At 46.6% G+C, this 18,529-nt stretch overlaps 1 protein-coding gene and 1 non-coding gene across 2 annotated transcripts; both read right to left on the reverse strand.

Annotated features, from left to right (window-relative positions):
* Nucleotides 1-1,220: 1,220 nt before the first annotated feature.
* Nucleotides 1,221-9,501, reverse strand: CUNH17orf58 (chromosome unknown C17orf58 homolog). Its single transcript, XM_024192537.2, has 5 exons — nucleotides 7,845-9,501; nucleotides 5,004-5,636; nucleotides 4,783-4,872; nucleotides 2,943-3,134; nucleotides 1,221-2,412 (listed from the first exon to the last, which is right to left on the reverse strand). Exons 1-5 carry the CDS (start codon nucleotides 7,906-7,908, stop codon nucleotides 2,222-2,224), a joined length of 1,170 nt encoding a protein of 389 aa, XP_024048305.2. The 5' UTR covers nucleotides 7,909-9,501; the 3' UTR covers nucleotides 1,221-2,221.
* Nucleotides 9,502-11,960: 2,459 nt separating this feature from the next.
* TRNAR-CCG lies at nucleotides 11,961-12,033 on the reverse strand. The gene has a single exon. It is a non-coding gene; the product is annotated as a tRNA-Arg (tRNA).
* Between the last annotated feature and the right edge of the window lie 6,496 nt (nucleotides 12,034-18,529).

The raw sequence follows: 18,529 nt of genomic DNA on the forward strand, positions 1-18,529 counted from the left end.
GCGCTCTCCCGTCGACTCCGGTACTCCAATGGAGCGAGAGGCGCAGGCGGAGTTGATGGGAGAGCATCAGCTGTCGACCTACTGCAGTGAAGACACCGCGGTAAGTACATCGACTTCAGCTACGTAACTTAGATTGATGCCCCCACTTCCTCCTCCCCCAGTGTAGACCAGGCCTGAGAGGCAGCTTTAGTTAATCTTTGTCTAATGGCATGTCTACACTTACTGGGGATCGATGCTGCTGCGATCAATGCAGCGGGGGTCGATTTAGCAGGTCTAGTGAAGACCCACTAAATCAACTGCGGATTACTCTCCTGTTGACACCAGTATGCCAGTGGAAGGAGAAGAGTAAGGTAAGTTGATGAGAGAGTGTCTCCCGTCCACGCAGCACAGTGAAGACACCCTAAGTTGAGAAGCTTTAATAGCCCACCTGCAAGATACTACTTTTTTAACATTTTGACAACAGCAAGAGATTTTACTGCTATTCTAAAAGGCAGCTATTTTTTTTCCACGGTTAGGGGAACTAGTTCCCCACAAGCTGTTTTAAAATAACTTTTTCGTTACTAGCTAAGAAGTTTATTCGTTTTTTTTTTTTTTTTTTTTTTTTTGAAAAGGCATTGAATCTTTTTACTGGGTCTCTTCCTCAACTTTTATTTATTTTATTTTTTTTAAGTTTCTGCCCGAAGAGTAGAGCTGATTAAAACAAACGATGAAAAGGCTAAGAAGCTGGATTTTAGATAATTGGGGAGAGAGCTATTTAGGAATATTTAATACCAGCATTTCCTACAAGGGGTTAAATGTCAAAAAGATAGTTGTTGAAGTCTCACTAAGGCTCTAAAAGTAAAAGATCAGGTCCACCATGGAACTGATTCCAAAGGTAGCTTTACTGTTTTGCAGATATAAACCTCATACACTTGTCTTCATAGAAAAATTATACCAAATACACAATAGTTTCAGGGTTGAACATCCACTTTAGAAGAGTAATTAGGCATGCAAAATGTGTATGCAATTGCATGACTGATTTGCATGCCTCAGTACCATAATTTGTACATGCAAATAGGTAACTGTACACATACTAATTGGCTATTTGTGCATGATTTGTATTCAATTAATGAAATAAGGCATAAATTTTTAAAAGGGTAATTAAACATTGGAACAATTTACCAAGGGTCATGGTGGATTCTCCATCACTGACAAGTTTAAAATCAAGAATGGATGTTTTAGAAAAAGCTTTAGGAATTATTTTGGGGAAGTTGTATGGCCTGTGTTATGCAGGAGGTCAACTTAAATGATCACAATTGTGCCATCTAGCCTTGGAATCTATAAATGGATCAATCTCCGAACATACGTGTAAGCTCCAATAAGGTGTGCTGTGGCATATGTATGTTGAACATGTTTCTAAATGACAAGCAAAATCTGGTCCCTTATATTTGAGAAAAATGGTATAATTATACATTGTTTAAAAAAACAGTATTATGTACTTTGAGGAAACCAAAGTGCTGCAAAAATTTTATTTTTGTGAGAATTCTTAATGTGAGAGTGTTTCAAAACAAATGTCTACATATTTATGCTGTGCAGCCTTTGAGCTACAAATGATCATGCAACACATTAGAGTCAGGGTTTGAATGCTGCTCTTTATAATCTCATTGTACTGAGAACTTTAATACTATGAAATACACAGTTTTGAATATTAATCTAAGCAGTAAGAGACAGCTGTTCTCAGTTAAAGTGGTGGAAAGCCAGAGTGACTCCAGTTACTCCTGATATACATAAGAGGTGCTGACAAAAGAATTTAGCTCTAAAAATAATCATAATGGGTTCTTTTCCCAATATTAGGATTTAAATTGTGTATTACAAAAAGGATAGCCTATTTTGGAAACATATTTAAAGGGAAATCCACTAACCAGTTAATGTTCTCTACAGTGAGTGAATAGGTTTGATTCCTAAGCTGTGGGTTGTTGGGTTTTTTTTTTTTTTGCACACTATATTGGTATCTGTATATAATCAGAACCTTTGAAGGAAACATTGTTTTATAAACCATATAAGACACCAGGTGTTCATCAGTCCTGGAGACAGAATTAAGCAAGAGCTGAGCTGTAGTCACTCTAAAAGGATCCTTACTATGGAAGGAAGGTCAGACTCAATTAAAGGAGAGACCAGTTTTGTTCTGCTAGCTGACGGCCAGTGCTGCTTATGCCCTAGTAAAGCAGTTAGGACTGTAGCCTCATCTACACTTGGTGTGAGCTACCCCTTGAACTTTACGATCCCTCTTCCTGTTGAATCTTTTTACATAGTTGCTGCCGCTCCTTAGCAGCCCATCTCCGGGCCGCAGACGCCCCCTCAGGAACTGCAGCAGAGGTGCTGGGAGCTGCCGTCTCTTGTGGTAGATCTGACCCATCACAATATATCTACTTCCTGCAAAATAACAAAGAATTTACGCTGGATTGGTTTATTTTCATTGTTTGTTTCACTTTAGAAAAACGCCTGTTCCCGTTTGGATGATTGTAGCTTAGTCACGTTTTCTTTTAACATAAATTGGGCTCAAACCAAATGTGGTAAAGTAGCAAAATTCAAATTATTAATAAAGCAAGAGATGGGCAAAAACTGGAACTGGCTATGCCAACTCCCCGCACCGTCACCTTGACTTTTGGAGGTTGGATAAAAGAAGCAGGTCTGCTTGCGGGTGAAAGCTTCAGCAGGGCAAATGTTTTACAGGATGTATTTTTAGGGGATTGAATGGCTTTAACCATTCTGCCTTACAGACAGTTGGGCTTGTTTTGCAGATATGGGGAAACCAGCAAGAAAACAGTTTGTGTCCCCCCTGCTCCTAAATGAATCTGTTCCTTCTGCCCAAACTGTCCCATGAACCCCTTTTAAATCTAGGCTAACTGAAATCCCACACCACCGAAAGGAGAAATAGACTGGATTTAGCTGGGATTCATTACCAAGTTTAAAATCTGGACATGGTTTACTGCAGTTTAAAGCATCCACAACGAGAATGTGAACTCGGAAGAAGAAACCATCGGGGGTGATATACAGGCGACTCATCTTGTATAATCCGTCGCTATTTACCAAGAGTGTAACCAGGCGGACTCCTTTCTCCAGTGTTTCCACATCATGAACAATCCCATTCACTGCTGTTTTAAGAAGGGAGAGAGGGAAAACGATCACTCGATACACTTGCTAGTGGAACATTGATAGTTAGCTCATGATACATGTGGATGCTCTAAACGAATCACAATGGTGCAATGAACAAAAGTCTTAAAGTTTATAAAGTACTTCAAAGTTGAGTCCTATGTGGTGTTGAATAACAGTGCAGGTTGGGAATGGTAGGGTTGAGTAGTCACTCGAAAGGGAGAAGAAAAAGATACATTCATTAGAGTATTCTGCTGTCTTACTATATTACACTAGAGTGTTATCTAATTTGAGAGGAGAGTCCTCTTGCTCAGTGTCCTTGCAATGCAGCTTGCTAAGGTAGCATGAGTCCTAATCTTAGCCAACCACGTGGAGCTGTGCTACACCATTTCTGCCTCAAAGACTCAGGCCTGGGCTGAGTTAACCGAGGGACTGGAAAATCCCCCACATGTATTCTAGATAGACTGCGATAAAGTCACTGGAGAGGTAAGGCTAGAAAACTTCCTTGACAAAGGTCAAGGCCATACCTGCCTCATGGAGTGAAAACTTCTCTTTGATGCAGCCACTAGCCTTTTAATCCCTAGATGTAAATTCATGAGGAGTAAAGCCCCTTCTGTGATCACTCTAGGGGAACCGTGGCCATGGGGCTGTGCAGATTAATGTTCATTCAGGCTGGGTTAAGAGACATGCTTTTTTTTTTTTTTTTTTAATTTAAGAAATAAATGAAATTGTTTAATCATTAAAGGATGAAATATGCAGAGGGCCAGTACAAGGCCTCGATCAGAGACCCATGTGCTGGGCGTCATTCTAAAATTTTGACTAGAAGGAAATTAAGGAATGTTTACATTTGTAGAAAACTGCCTAATGTCTAGTCAGGCAAAACAGATGCCTCATAATATGCTTATTTTCTGGAAATAGAAACACCTGTTAAGTGGTGCTAGGCATGTATTTTACTTATCTGCTTTTAAATATTGAGAAACACCATCTAATCCCCTGCTTCTTTGATAATGAGACACAGCTCCATTCAGAAAACTTGTGTGCCAATTTCCAGTGCAATCAACCCAGAACTACACTATCTTTTGCTATCATCTGTGTGTGTGACAAAATGGCCATTAGAACCTATTGCAGCATGACAGCTGCAGGCAGAAGTCCTATGAAGCTAAAGCGGAGTCCGCAATGCCGAGAGCATGCTATTCAGGCCATCATCTGGCATGGTCTTCCATCCAAATGATATCCTAAAACTCATTAGAGCTAGGTAAATAATGCAATGGCAGTTAAACAATACAGCTACAAAGGTAGAGAGATGTATCCAGCTGTGGGTTAATAAGAAATGGAGAATCATATAGACGGCTTGTGAAATGGCTTTAGCACTAACAGTGATGTGTGGATGGAGTGGGGACACTAAGAAGGCCAGTGCCAGACAGAAAGGGGATGAGACAGTGAAACATGATTGATGCTATTTGTTGTGTATGTATAGGAACATCTGTGATGGGTGCCTTAAAAACAGTTGTTAGAATAGGCTGGAGCAAGCCCAAGAAGGCTTTTAAAAACAAGAAAGGAAACGTATGTGCTAGTAGCATGGGCCAACTAGAGTGTCTGCCATGCCTGTCTGTAAGTGAGAATATATGCAATGGAACAAAACGGTCTTACCAAATTCACTCACACAGAAAGCCTCTGCTTCATCCCTCTCCCTCCTGCACTCCGTCAGGCACACCTTCTCCTTGTTGTCAGCATCTAGAATTGCAACAGGCATGTATGTTGTGGATGTGCAGCATTAACACAACATGCCCCCTGGAGTTCAGGACTGAAAGTAAGTAACCCTGTTCTCCTGAGAGGTCACAAAGTCCCTTCCAATAGAGGTTCCCCCTTACCTTTCTTTAGCACGTTGAAGTGATACAGCAGGCTAGATGACTGGCGGTTGGTGACCCAGGAGGGCTTGCTGACATTTCTTATAGGGTCGTGCTGTTTGTAGGGATTCATCTTGCCAGGTCGGTTGAGGTGATCCACCATATTGGGATCTTCTGTCTCAACTGCCCCTGTGTCTTGGAAAGGATGCATCTCAGCTAAAGTCAAGGATCTGCCTTTATAATGGGAAAATGCTCTATGGTGGAAGCGTGCTGAGATGCTGTTCGCTGCCTCGGACTGAAACCTATCTGCATGCATTCTGTTTGCATGATTGAAGTCAAAGGAAGCAGAAGGAGGTCCCTCCATGTGGCTCTCGGAAGCCAGGACCCTGCCGTCCTGGTGAGGCTCTTTCCTCAGCCCCGTATTGTTTTCCACTGAGGTCTTGGCCTTTTTCTTTTTGTCTGGTGAGACTGAGAGGATGGCAGCAGCTTTTGGCCACTGGAGGTTAGCTGGAGACAGCAACCAATGCTCTGTTTGAGTCTCTTCACCAACACTGCTGCCTCTAAATGGGAACTTAGCTTGGCTTGGTGTGGAGTCTGCTGCACTGTACCCATTCTTGCTGAGTGCCCGAATGGGTTTTCCGATATAGGGCAGGTATCCTATGTACAAATAAACAGAAGAGGTAGAATTGTTTTAACTTTTTGGGGGGAGGGGGGATGACTTGTAAGCTCTTTGGGGCAGAGACCTTTTTTTATATGTATGTACAGTGCCTGGCACAAGGGGAGGGGCAATTGAAGCCTCTAGCCATTACCACAATATAAACAATAAATGGTCCACTAACAGGAATAAAGCACAGTGCCCATATCTGATTTCACTGTCCTCACATAAAGGAGGACAGCACCTGCCTTTCTGGGCATCATTGCTTGTGGAACAAAATCTGAATTAGCTTCTCCTTTCCAAAATGCCGCAGGGTTGAAAATAGCTGGGATTCGTACAACAAAACAGCCTTTCAAAAAATGCGGGGGCCAGAAACACAGGAAAGATTGGAGGGGAACTTTCTAGCTCCTATTTCAGACAGAATCCCAGTAACTCCAGCACGGAACTTGGCCCAGCTGTGTGCGAGCTGAACCCTGGTGATCTGCATTTTTACTATTATTGTTACAAATTAAAAACACGATTTATAAACAAACCCTTCTCTCGAAAGAGCCCTGAAAGTCCAGGGAGCATCCGGGGGAGCCAGATTCACAGTGCATCTCGGGCTGATTGTTTAAAAGGCTATGACAACAGAACTATTTGGTTTTCCCATCCGTGGGACGCCTTATTGACAATGTCATCTGGACTTTTCAATGCTCATGGGCTTTGAGGATTGCTGAATAGATCTTTATCCAGCGTTTTGGACTTCTGACTTGTGCGCCATAGAGCTGTCAAGGAGCCCAAAAAGCTCATGTTTGGTAGAAGAGCCATTGCTTTTAAGTAATGATCCCTTGCAGTTTGTTCCTGATGGCAGAAAGATGGGATTGAGAGAGATCTGCCCTTTATTTCAAAATGAAAGTTAAGAAATTATGATGTTAAAATATAATTGTGTTTTTGGGTCAGGCAGGTTAACAGCACAGTGCAGGCCAACTGGGAAAATTTCCAGGTCTCATTTCACACCATCCCTTTCCTCTTTTGAATCTCACAAAGCAAATTGACTTTCCTTTTAGACAGAGTTTTCTTTCCCCTTCAAATTTGTGGTTCCCTCTTCCTTTTCAGCCTATTCTTGCCATGCAATTAGTTTGCCAATGTAGAGTATTTAAAAACAGTTTACCCACACACACAATGTGGGTGCTCGCTGTTTGCGGTTAACAGTGTGTAGGAGGCCGATCCTGACTCGTCCTGTGAAGTATTGGACATAAACAGATGAATAAAGTCCTGGTTTATCTCCAAATCCTGACTCTCAGCTGTTGACCTCACCATTACTTCTCCATTGCTCTCACCAGCTGTTGTCATGGGAAAGATTTCCTGATATTTGGGCTGAATGCATACAAAGTCAGAAATTTCCATGAAGACAAGTGGAGGGTGGGGGGGGGGGTACAAGCTGAAGATAGGGACATGCCAGAGTGCACTGGAGCTGTTCTGCCTAAAGCCATGGAGCCTTTCAAAGAACAAGTCCTTTCAAACACATCTCCTACCTGCAATGTTTACCCCCAAGACACACTTTCACTAAGCACTGAATTTCTAAGAAGAAATTAAGCATTTTGTCATGACCCAGATTTCCAATCCCCCTCAATTCCTGTTAGATCGCTGGAGACTGGGAAAATAGAACTTCAACATAGCACCTGATCTTTTCTGTCCTCGGGGAGAGATGCACCTCTTACCTCCACACCCCTTGTGGGATGCAGTAACAAATCTGTTTAGTCTGACATGCAGAAGGCACAGGTGGGAGCTCAAAACAGCTGAATTAAACCACAAATTTGGAGCCTACAGGGAGTAGGAAGGGGCTACAAAAGTCACATAAGAAACCACACACGAACCACTAAGTAACTCACAAAGTGCTCAACACTGGCTACCTCAGGGTTCATGGCATTAGCTGATTCTCTGTTTCTCGCAGGTGCTCTCCAGCCTTCCCAGACACACCTTTCTCTGACACATCAAGTGTCTCTGCTTGCTTTCTTGACCAATGAACATGCTAAAATATTCCTTTCCTCGGCTCTCATGTGCTTGCTGCTGCAGCGTGCTGAAACGGATGCAGCTGGAGAGGGCTGTCAGGGCAAGAATTGGAAATAATGTGTCCAGTCTTTGTGGGAAAGAGCGACGCTCAGCCTCTCCCCTCCTTGCTGGAAACAGCAAATCTGCCCTTTTCTCCCTTGGAATGTTAAGAAACTTACCTGCCACCAAGTTGGACGATGGTCCCATGACAAAACAGAGGAGCCAGAATGCTTTGGTTGTCATTTTGAAGGAAACCTTTTCCAGACTCTAAATGAACTGGAGTCTTTTATGCCCTTCCCCCTGGTTCATGCTAATGAGAGGCAGCCTTAGGGGAAACATGAATCGCTCCCTGGACAAACCATTGGAGCAAGACCAAGCTGCCGCAATCCTGCTAGCCTCCCACTGCCACTTCCTAAGAGAAATGTGCATGGAGCCCCCCCACGCTGGATACAATTGCCTGAAATGTCAGTTCTGTCTTTGCCTGATTAAACGAATCTTCCCTAAACTCCTACTCTCTACACAAACTAGTCGGGGTTGGGGTCTTGTTTTCCTTCCCTAACTCTGAGGGGAATCTGTACAAAACATATCAACGCATAATTGGATACAAGGAACTGCATTAAAATGCAGCATACAGAATCAGGGAACACATCACCACTACATGTCAGCAGCTACTTTGGGGACAGGGAGGGATGAGCTGAGCATTTATGCATAGTTGGTTATAATGGGTGCATATTTTTTTAAGGTCAATTATATTGTACATCTGGCTATTTCAGCCCTTACTTCATGGGGATTTTGCAAATTTGTTATAGTCATTGTCCATTCTCAACAGAAAGGTCTGCTGTTCCCTGTAGTAGTTTCAATTTATTTTAAAACCCGGTTTCAGTAACTTGAATAAGTATCTAGAACTCTGACACCCCTCCTCTCACCTTACACACACAGAGCCAAATTCATCTTGAGCGTAACTTTATTGATGTGGGATTCATTTAGCCCAATATGCTTGTTCCTATATAACCAGTTTAAACAGTTGAGGACTTTTCTTCTTATTACCAAGCCAGATGTTCACTAAAGCTGCTTACCCCACTGCCTGATAAGGGATGTTATGAGGATTAATCAGTTAGTTTATGCCTGTTTAGTGCTTTGAACACAAAAAGCACTAGACAAGTGTTGTTAAAGGTCATTAGAAATATCCTGTAGCCTGCTTACTGAAGCCCATCTTTACAGACAGAGGAAAGCTATGCAATGAAAGGCCCCAAAAGATTGCTGAATGTTGTAGTATCTATCACTTAGTTTAAGCTTAAATGGTTTATTAAGAATGATCAATGCATTAGAATAAATATATATAAATGCTCTATGGATTTCTAATGCGCCTGTCGGCATGTTCTGTATCAAGTTACCAGTCAAGACAGAGAATGGTTGGGAGACTACTGCAGCATTAGGATTGGATATTTGCCCTCACTGAAGTAAATGGTAAACTTCCATTCTGTTTAATTATTTTAAATAAAACAGACCAGAGGTATATGAAAACTTATTTTGGTTGCTACCAGTTAGAGTGGAAATTCTATTTTATTGAGGTCTCATGTAGATAATTGGTATTTCTTTATAGCTGGACTGTCTTATATATTCCAACAAATTCCCCAGCAGCACAAAGTCTTATTTCATATAGCTGTGTACAGTTTATTCTCTATATATCTAAAATGGTTTGCAATATGTAAGGAAATTGTAATACATATATGACCCTATTCTTTAATTTCCCATTACATCATGTGTTAATTCTTTTTCTTCGGTTACAATATGCCTTTTAAATGTTTTAAATGTGAAAGTATGTTAATGTGGGGAAAAAACATTGTAGGAATCTAAACCCAGACACAATGCTGAACTGAATTCACAACTGGGGATTCACGTTAAACACCTTAGCCATTTATATTTTATTAATTTGGCTGTTTAGGAGTTGTCCCGGCACAGTGCATTCCTCTCCATTTCTCCTGGGGTTAGGTGGGACAATGAGGGGCTACACACCAGAAAAAGCAATGGGGTGGATTAGATGAAATACACAGTTGTTCTGTAACATTTATCTAATATGCTTCTATGGGACTGTGCGATGGCAGGCACGGAGCAAATACAACCTGCAAATAATTAAGTGAATTTGTTATGCGTCTTTGAATGTTAAACTCTTTATATTGTTTAAATTCCTCAAATAGTAAATAAGTCAGCTGGTTAGTTTCTGAACACCAGACTAGGTAAGCACTGGCGCCCCCTGGAGGATAAGGAATAAGAAAAAGATGCCTATGCTCGCTCTCTCCTGATTCAGCATTTTCTTCCTTATGTAAAGGATGTATGGGGCAAGATGTGAGTATGAATATGTGAGGAGCTACATGTGAACGTGTCTTTCTGGGTGTAATTGATATCTACTTAAGGAGTATGTATGTGGGATGTATCAGAACCATGTGGACCTTTTGATGATATAAAGAAACCACTAAATAGATACAACCTTCTGATAAAACTATGTCAGTATAATACAATCCATTTTACTATATTGTTGTGTCTATGTCCGGGTGTTTCTCCTAAACATTCAGCTATTTTAAAATTTCAGCTTCACTGGGAGCACTGTGGACAATATGGTGGTTAACATGTCTACACTAGCCTTTGCACTGATGCTACTACTGGTGAAGCTGCTTTTTGGTTCGCAAACTGTAGTGAAACATTCCTGCATCCGACGCAGTGGGTATTCACCCACGAAAGCTCATGCTCCAATACGTCTGTTCGTCTTCTATCAGGTGCCATAGGACTCTTTGCTACTCCTAGTATAGTATTCCTTCTCCCTATGAGAAAAGTTTAGAACTACAATTTTAGCAACCAATTACATCTATTGAAAAACCCCAGAGACCCTGCACTGGTGACAATACTGGCCTGCAGTGAAAAACAGGATGAATTCCCCATTCCTAATCACCATCAAGAAAAGAACACTGAAGTTCTGATGCCATCATCCCCCTGATGTGTGATGAACAATGGCTCACTACAAAGCACTAGGGCTCAGATTTTAAAAAGTAGTTAGGTGTCCATCTGCTTACCACTGCAAGACCTAAGCGATTAGATGGCCATTTTCAAAAGTGACAGAGGCACGTAGGAATCTAAATCCCATTGATTTTAAATGAATCTTAGGCGCCCATGCCTTTTTACAAAGGAAGTTAGCCGTCTAAATCCCTTCGGCATTGCAACGCTGACACAACACAATGTCTCAATACCTTTAAAAAACTGGGCCTAAAAGATCAAAAATTAAGTCCAAAATGAAGGCCTGGTCTACCTCTGTATCTCACCATAATCCAGTTGCATGCCAAAAACAAAGCACAACAAAGCCTCAAGATGCTAAACCAGCAGCACCAAGACCCCACAGCTAGGGAGGCCCCATCAAAACCAATAAGGAGCTAGACTGATACAAATTCCGGTACAGAACGAGGCCCCTGATGCGAAGCTCCCTGCAGCCAGTGGCCCGACTGCAATGGGCTTTGGCTCAGGCTTTTAGCCCAGTCCCTCTCCCACCGTTCAAAGTGCAAAACAAAGGGGGCCTCCTGCTACTTACAGCAGGAGGCGTCATCCACTTACATCGCCTCAGGTGGGAGAAGGGCGGGAGCCGGCAGCGGGCCCTGGCCAGGAAAGGCCACCAAGGCCCACACCTGGGCCCAACCCCAGACTCGCGCCCTGTCCTGGGCAGGCTGCGCCGCTCTGACAGACGCAGGCCGGGGCCGGCTCCTGTTTCCCGCGCGCCCTCAGGTGCCCAGCAGCGGCCCCGGCCGACAGAGCGCTCCTGGTCTGACCGTGTTTACATGGGAACTGGCGCCGCGCTCCAAACCCGCCTCTGCGCTCCCGGCCCGGCCCATCGCCTGCCCCTTTCTGCGGGCGGCCCAGACCCCTTCGGGCCGGGGCAGGAAAAGCCCACACCCGCCCCGGAGGCCGCTCTGCAGCCCGGAGATCTGGCTGCCTCTCGCCGCGCGCCGGGGCTCGTCGGACGCAGCTCCCGCAGCCCTGCCTCAGGCTGCCCCCGCGCCGGTGCAGGAATCCCCGGCCTTGTGCACGCGCCCATCGCAGCCCTGCTCCCTGCACCAATACTCCGCTAGCTCCTGCGCGTCGCCTCCCCCGTGCACGGGAGGCGGGACTGCAGGATTAAAAGTGTATGAGGGCGGCGGCATGTGCAGCCCCTGCGGGCGATAATAACGGGGAAGCGGCCCAGGAGCCCGGCGGGGCGCCCAGACGAGAATTTACTAGGCTGCTCCGGCTCGCTACAAAACGTGTGATCGGCACGACCCAGATGGGACTCGAACCCACAATCCCCAGCTCCGGAGGCTGATGCCTTATCCATTAGGCCACTGGGTCACCCAGTGAAAACGGAGACGGGCGCGCTCTAAAGGCCCCGCCCGGCTCCAACTGGCTCCGCCCCGACCCAGCCCTTGGTCCTCGATGATTCCAGCCTCCCGCTAAGGGCCCCGCCCAGCCCAGGATGGCCCGCCCCCCACTCGGTCCCAAACCCGCCGAGCTCTGACTCCGCCCCTCCCCAGCCCTCTCAATCAACAAGGCGCGCTAAGGACTTGTGCCTGGGCTCTGCCCTGCCGTTCGCGACACGCCCTTAGCCTGTCAGCGTCCCGCCGTTAGCCCCGCCCCGAACACGCGAGGGCCTCACTCGCGCGCAACGGCCGTTAGCTCCTCCCTCACCGCGCGCCCCGGTAGGCGGTGTCACCCCCGTGCCGCCCCCTGTGCTCTGGCCACGCCCCCTCGCGCGCGCCCAGGGCGTAGTGTAAGGCTTTCCCTTCCCGCGTCCGCCACGGCTGCTGTCTTCCCAGAGCCCCCTCCATCGTTAGCACTGCCCTCTGCGCCCATACCCCTGTCGTAGCTCTCCCCTGATGTTAGCTCTGCCCACCCCCAGGCAGGTCTGACGTTAGTCTGTCCCCCACACACGCCCTCCCTGTCACCCATTCCCCCACACGTAGCGCACCCGTTAGCCCCTCCTGGGCACCCACTGACAGCATGTCCTGCCCAACTGGCAATAGCTTCCCATAGCTGGCTGCGCACCCCAGGCTCTCTGATTGTCATCTCCTTCCTTCCACCCTATCAGGCCACCGACCCTTATCCCTTCCGTCAAAACACTGGCACCTGCCAGGTTTGGTTCCTTCAGCTACTGCAGCCTCTACAGCTGATGATGGGTATCTTGGGTCCCACAGCAAGCCTCCCCTGCCCCACCACCATAACTACCTCAGCTCTGCCCAGCTGGCTCATACTGCCCAGGGCTCCATACTTCACTGCTTGTGTCTACCAAGGCTAGCTGGGTGTATAGCTCTGCCAACCAAAGCAACCTGTGTGACCCTCTAGTAAGCTGCTGCCTGTGCTATGTGTATGCGGGAGGAGAGGGAGTTTCCACTGCAGTATCAAATGGGCACTCTGGGCCTGATTTTAATGGAAATCAGACTTCCAGTTTTCACCAGAATCAGTTGGGTTCTGCCCATTGATACCTAACCTTCCCTAAAATTAAGAATTGATCAGATGTGGTTTTCAAAAGTTATGGCGTTCCAGACAGACAGAGAAATGCCATTATGGCCTCACTTTCATGTAGCAAAGGAGCTCCAGCTCACTTGCCTCAGCCATTGGCTCTGCTTCTCCAACATGATTCTTTCTCCACCTTCTCATGCCCTGTGCTTTGCCTCAGTCCTCCCTTTAGCCCCTTTCCCACTTGTGATTCCCACTGCCTTTTTCTCAGATTCCCTCTTCTGATGTGCCAAGCATCCACTCTCTCTCCCCTAAAAATATCTCCTAAAAACTCATTGCTTCTGGTTAGCTTGCCATATCTACCATCTATTCTGGCAATCATCACTCCCACGCTCCTGTTGAACCATGTTCTTGTGCCATTAATATTTCTTTTCATAAAGGTCAGAGCAAGCAAGATAACTACAAATCAACCCAAACCCTATATAAAATGTCATTGAGGAACCCTCCTGGCTCTCCCCCATTGATTATCGTCTTCATTTGCTGTGTTATATGTTCTTCGTGGCGGGGACCTTGTCTTCATATAGGTCTGTAAGCTACCATGTGCTTCTATTGGAGCTGTATAAAAAGAATAATCTAATTAACAGGCATGTGTGGCTGTGGCTGTACTACTACCTTTGATTGGCTGAAATTTGAACTGTGGTCATAGGGCTTAATATGCTTGAGTTTCAGCTGGTGTCCCTAGGATTCCAGATCTGTTGGGAAAATGTAATACTGTATATATAGCCTGTGCTCTGGATCCTTGTCCTTCTTGTCAAAAGCCAGTAGGGAAGTGTTGAGTTTTTCAACATATCTGAGGAAAACAGGGTGCCAATTATAATTTTTAAAAAAGCATGAGTTTGACTTCTGTTCAAAAAGTTATCCCATGTATATAATCTGTTTTGTATTAATACACTGGCAATCAATGTGACAAGACAACACATAGTGTCTCTATGCCACTGGCTTGATTGATCCTTGTTAATTAGTGTTCAGAACTAAGTATAGCATATAGACTTGTGTTGATGGATGTTTTTCTTCTGGAGATGAATTAAAAAAAAGGTGTCCATGCTGATGTTATCTATATCAGCTGTCTTTGCTACAGTGGATCAAGAAGTGTTCATACACCTGCAGTCTGTGAGATGACTTTTTTGGTTATTTTGGGTGTTCCATACCTGAGCTGAGCTGGAGAGCAGGGCCAAGTTGAGAAACAATGTTCAAATATTGACCTTGCCAGGATGGTTAACGACTTCATCACTTCTTGTCTAAATTACTGTAAGGACTTTACATGGGTCTGTACCTTCAATCCTCCCAGAAGGGGAAGCTAGCCTGAAAGGTGGTGGCAGCCTTCTTGTGTATGTACCCTGCCATGTGCCCGATGCTACGATACTTGTGCTCCATGAGCTGCATATTGCCTTTCACATAGCTTAGAACCCTTAATGGCTTGGGACCTTTTTACCTGAAACACTATTTTTCACCCTGCACCAGATTGCTGTAGTTTTGATCAGGGAAGACACTTGACTTGACCTAGAACTCCTTTGTGTAAGGGGACTGTTGGCCCCTTAGTAAAACTTGGAGGGGGGGCGGGTTGGTTGACTAGCTCCCAGTACCAAAAGAAAGGAGAAGAGTCAATGGGAAATCAGGACCCTGAGACTGACAATCCCCAGGAATAATGGGGAGAGGTCAGTTCTCCAGGTCAGCCTGATTGACAGGGTGAACAAGCTAATGAGGGAGTCAGGTAGCCATGGGGGTCCCGTCCTCCATGTGATCTGGAATTGCCTGGAACAGGGCCTGAACTGAGCTGGGGAGCAGGGCCATACCAGCCAGAGAGAACAGAAGCAGCCCAGGGAGCTGCACTGGAGGCAGAGAAGCATCAGTGCTGAGGCAAAGTGGAGCTGGAGCAGTCTGGAGCCAGGTGTGGTGAGCAGCTGGGGAGAGCAAGGGAGGACCCTGGGCAGTGGCCCCAGCACAGGAAAATGCCCCCAGCCAAGAGCCTTGCAGGCCAGACTTGGAGGGTGATCATAAACCTGGAGGTGGGGCTGATGCTAGGAAGAAGGGTCCTGCCACTTAGAGCCTGAAGGTGTGTGGCCACTGCCAGAGCAAGTGTCTGACCTGCAGCATCGACCAGGCTTGAGGAGGAGGCCTGGGACGTGTGCGAAACAAATTGTGAACTTCCCTTTACATTTCAGAGACTGCTGTTTGTGATGTCCCCGTGCCCCAGAGCAGGGTTATGTATTTTCCTTTAACCTTTCCCATTTTTTCCTTTTTTTTTTAATTTGATTGCTGTTTAATAAATTGTATTTGCTTTGAACTGTATGTAATGATCAGTGGGTCAGGGAAGTGTCCAGTGTGGAGAGAGCATCTCAGAGTGGGGACACCCTAGCCCCTGTCCTAAGTGACCACGACAAGGTTGGGGGTTGAACCCCCCAAGAATCCTGGGCCCAGCCTTGTTGGGGTTACAAGGACTCTGCCACACAGGAGAGTGGAAGAGAAGCCCTCAAGGTAAGGCATGCCCAGGGCCGGCTCCAGTGTTTTTGCCACCCCACGCGGTGTGGAAAAAAAAATTTAAAAAACGCAATCGGGAGCTCTACCACTGCCGCTTCATCCTTTGGCGGCAGGTCCTTCCCTCCGAGAGGGACGGAGGGACCCGCCGCTGAATTGCCGCCGAAGAGCCGGACGTGCCGCCCCTTTCCGTTGGCCGCCCCAAGCACCGGCTTGCTGCGCTGGTGCCTGGAGCCAGCCCTGGGCAGGCCTCTGAGTAAAGGAAGTGGGAGCGAGGATCAGAGATCCTTTTGCCAGCCCATGTCACCAGGGTAATTTATAAGGCAGAAAAGTTCCCCACAATAGCGGGACCATTCTCCTGCTTACATTTGCTACATGAGAGTGAGCTGCTGGCAGTGTGTTCTCCCTTCAACTTTGGAATTTGCTCTATGCTTGGTTCTAAATAGCCCAAATCTATTTGATCTTTTGTGCATGCTGCAAAGCCCCTATTTTTGAGCTGGTTTTTGAGAGGATCTGGTGGTGGATCTCTTAGGAAACTAAGGTCTAGGATCTTTTGGATTTGGAATCTGAGGGCTGGAGTAGTATGTGAGGGTAGGTTGCTGCACTTTTGATTTGATTTTTAGTATGTAAGGAGTGCATCTTCAATCGATTTGCTTTAAATCCCAGTTTTTTGCCAAGAGCAGGAAGGAAGGCACAAAGGGAGGGTATGTCTAGACTGGAATAAAAGATCCACAGCAGCGCCGTGGTTGGCCCAGGTCAGCTGACTCAGGCTCGGGCTGTGGGGCTAAACATTGCTGTGCAGACATTGCGGTTCGGGGTGGAGCCTGGGCTCTGAGACTCTCCGCCCTCACAGTGTCCCAGAGCCTGGGCTACAGCCCGAACCTGAACATCTGCACAGCAATTTTACAGCCCCACAGCCCAAGCCCCAAGAGCCCAAGTCAGCTGACACAAGCCAGCCGCACGTATTTAATTGATGCGTAGATGTACCCTACATTACGATGTAAGTCCAGGATTAATAGAACTCAAGTTAGCAGACCCTGGTTTGTTTAACCTAGGTCTTGAGCGTCTATACTCATCTGTAACTCCAGGTGAGGAATTGTTGAACCTTGGGTCCCAACCTGGGGCTCCATTACATTACACTGCATTACATAGGCCCAAGTCCAATCACCCATATCCCAGACTTCCTAGCGCCTTCCCAAAATGTGGCTGCTGTCACCCTTTCTTCATTGTGAAGTGTGGGAAAATCTGACTGTCCACCAAACTTGACTGTCCAGAGGACAAAGGAAGTCAGCCCATGGGATTGTGGGATACTTCTGGAGGATTCCCAGAGCAGGAGTCCAGTGGGATTGTGCAAAAAGAACAGGAGTACTTGTGGCACCTTAGAGACTAACAAATTTATTAGAGCATAAGCTTTCGTGGGCTACAACCCACTTCTTCGGATGCATGGGATTGTGTTTACACTGCCAAGCAATAGGGCTTGAAGCCTAGGTCCTGGCTAGGGTGGCCAGGTGCCCAGTTTTCGACCGGAAAGTCCAGTCAAAAAGGGGACCTGACAGTGTCCAGTCACAGTGGGTGAGGAAGGCAGGGAGGTGCCAGGTCATCACTTGCCCAGCCCCTACTCAACTGGGGCCACCTCCTACCTACATCAGGCAGCTGCAGCTCCCAGCCCTGGCTCCACAGGCAAGTCCCTCCTGACCTGGGGTGGGGAAGAGCAGCGAGTGGTAGGGAGAGTGGGGAAGAGGACCGAACAGGGAGCGGGACCTCAGGGAAGAGGCGGGGCAAGGAAGAAGAGGCAGAGTGGGGGAGGTTCCGGAACTCCTGCTAAATATTACAAAATTGGCAACCCTAGTCCCAGTTTGACTGAGGCTCAGATGCTCCACCCCTATGTGGTCCTGGGTCTAAGTCTGACCTCTGGATCAGCATGATTTGTGTGTAGACAGAAGGGGTAGGCTTGAGGCTGAGTTTGAACACTGGGCTTACAGTGCCATGTAGACCAGGGATTCTCAAACTGGGGGTCGGGACCCGTGAAGGGGTTGTGAGATTATTACATGGAGGGTCGTAAACTGTCAGCCTCCACCCCAAACCCTGCTTTGCATTCAGCATTTATAATGGTGTTAAATATATTTTAAAAGTGTTTATAATTTATAAGGGGGGGTCACACTCAGAGGCTTGCTAAGTGGAAGGGGTCACCAGTACGTTTGAGAACCACTGGTGTAGACGTACCCAAAGCATGCAGCAGTCCTAGGTGGCCAGGGGTCTGGTCATGCTATAGGGGATGTGACTACTGAGAACCCCACAGTGAAAGTCCATTCACTCTAACCCGGGGGGCGGGAGGTAAGACCAATGACTTCCTCCTTCAGGCTTCACTCAACCTCTCTGCTCAGGTCTACTGAAAGCCGCCGCTTTCGGCATATTTTTGGACCCTTGAAGTCCCCATAACAAAAACTGTCCCCTACGGGGACAACAAATCCCAGCATTCCATGCTCTACTTCCTTCAAGCTGACAAGGAACAAGGCCGAGCATTGGGTGCTGGGAACTGTAGTCTCCTTCGGGCTGCTTGACGCTAGGCGGCGCATTGTGTGCTGGGATCGGTAGTCTTGGAGCCGCGAGCGGTGCGTTGTAGGCTCTGTGACGTGTAATCACCTCTCCCCGGGATCCCGGCGGGGTTCTCGTGAGATCACTGGTTCCCCCCCCCACACACACACCTCCACCTCGCGAGAACAGCTTGTTTTTCAAACTGACCAATGACAATGTTGCTGTGGCTCGAATTGACCAATAGGAGAGCGAAGACGCGGGAAATTTAAATCCCGCCATGGGCGGGGTCAAGGAAGAAGGGGCGGGGATAGCGGCAACGTGT

This window comes from Terrapene carolina, unplaced genomic scaffold, assembly GCF_002925995.2.
Source record: "Terrapene carolina triunguis isolate 2854851 unplaced genomic scaffold, T_m_triunguis-2.0 Scaffold192, whole genome shotgun sequence".
NCBI lineage: Eukaryota > Metazoa > Chordata > Testudines > Emydidae > Terrapene > Terrapene triunguis.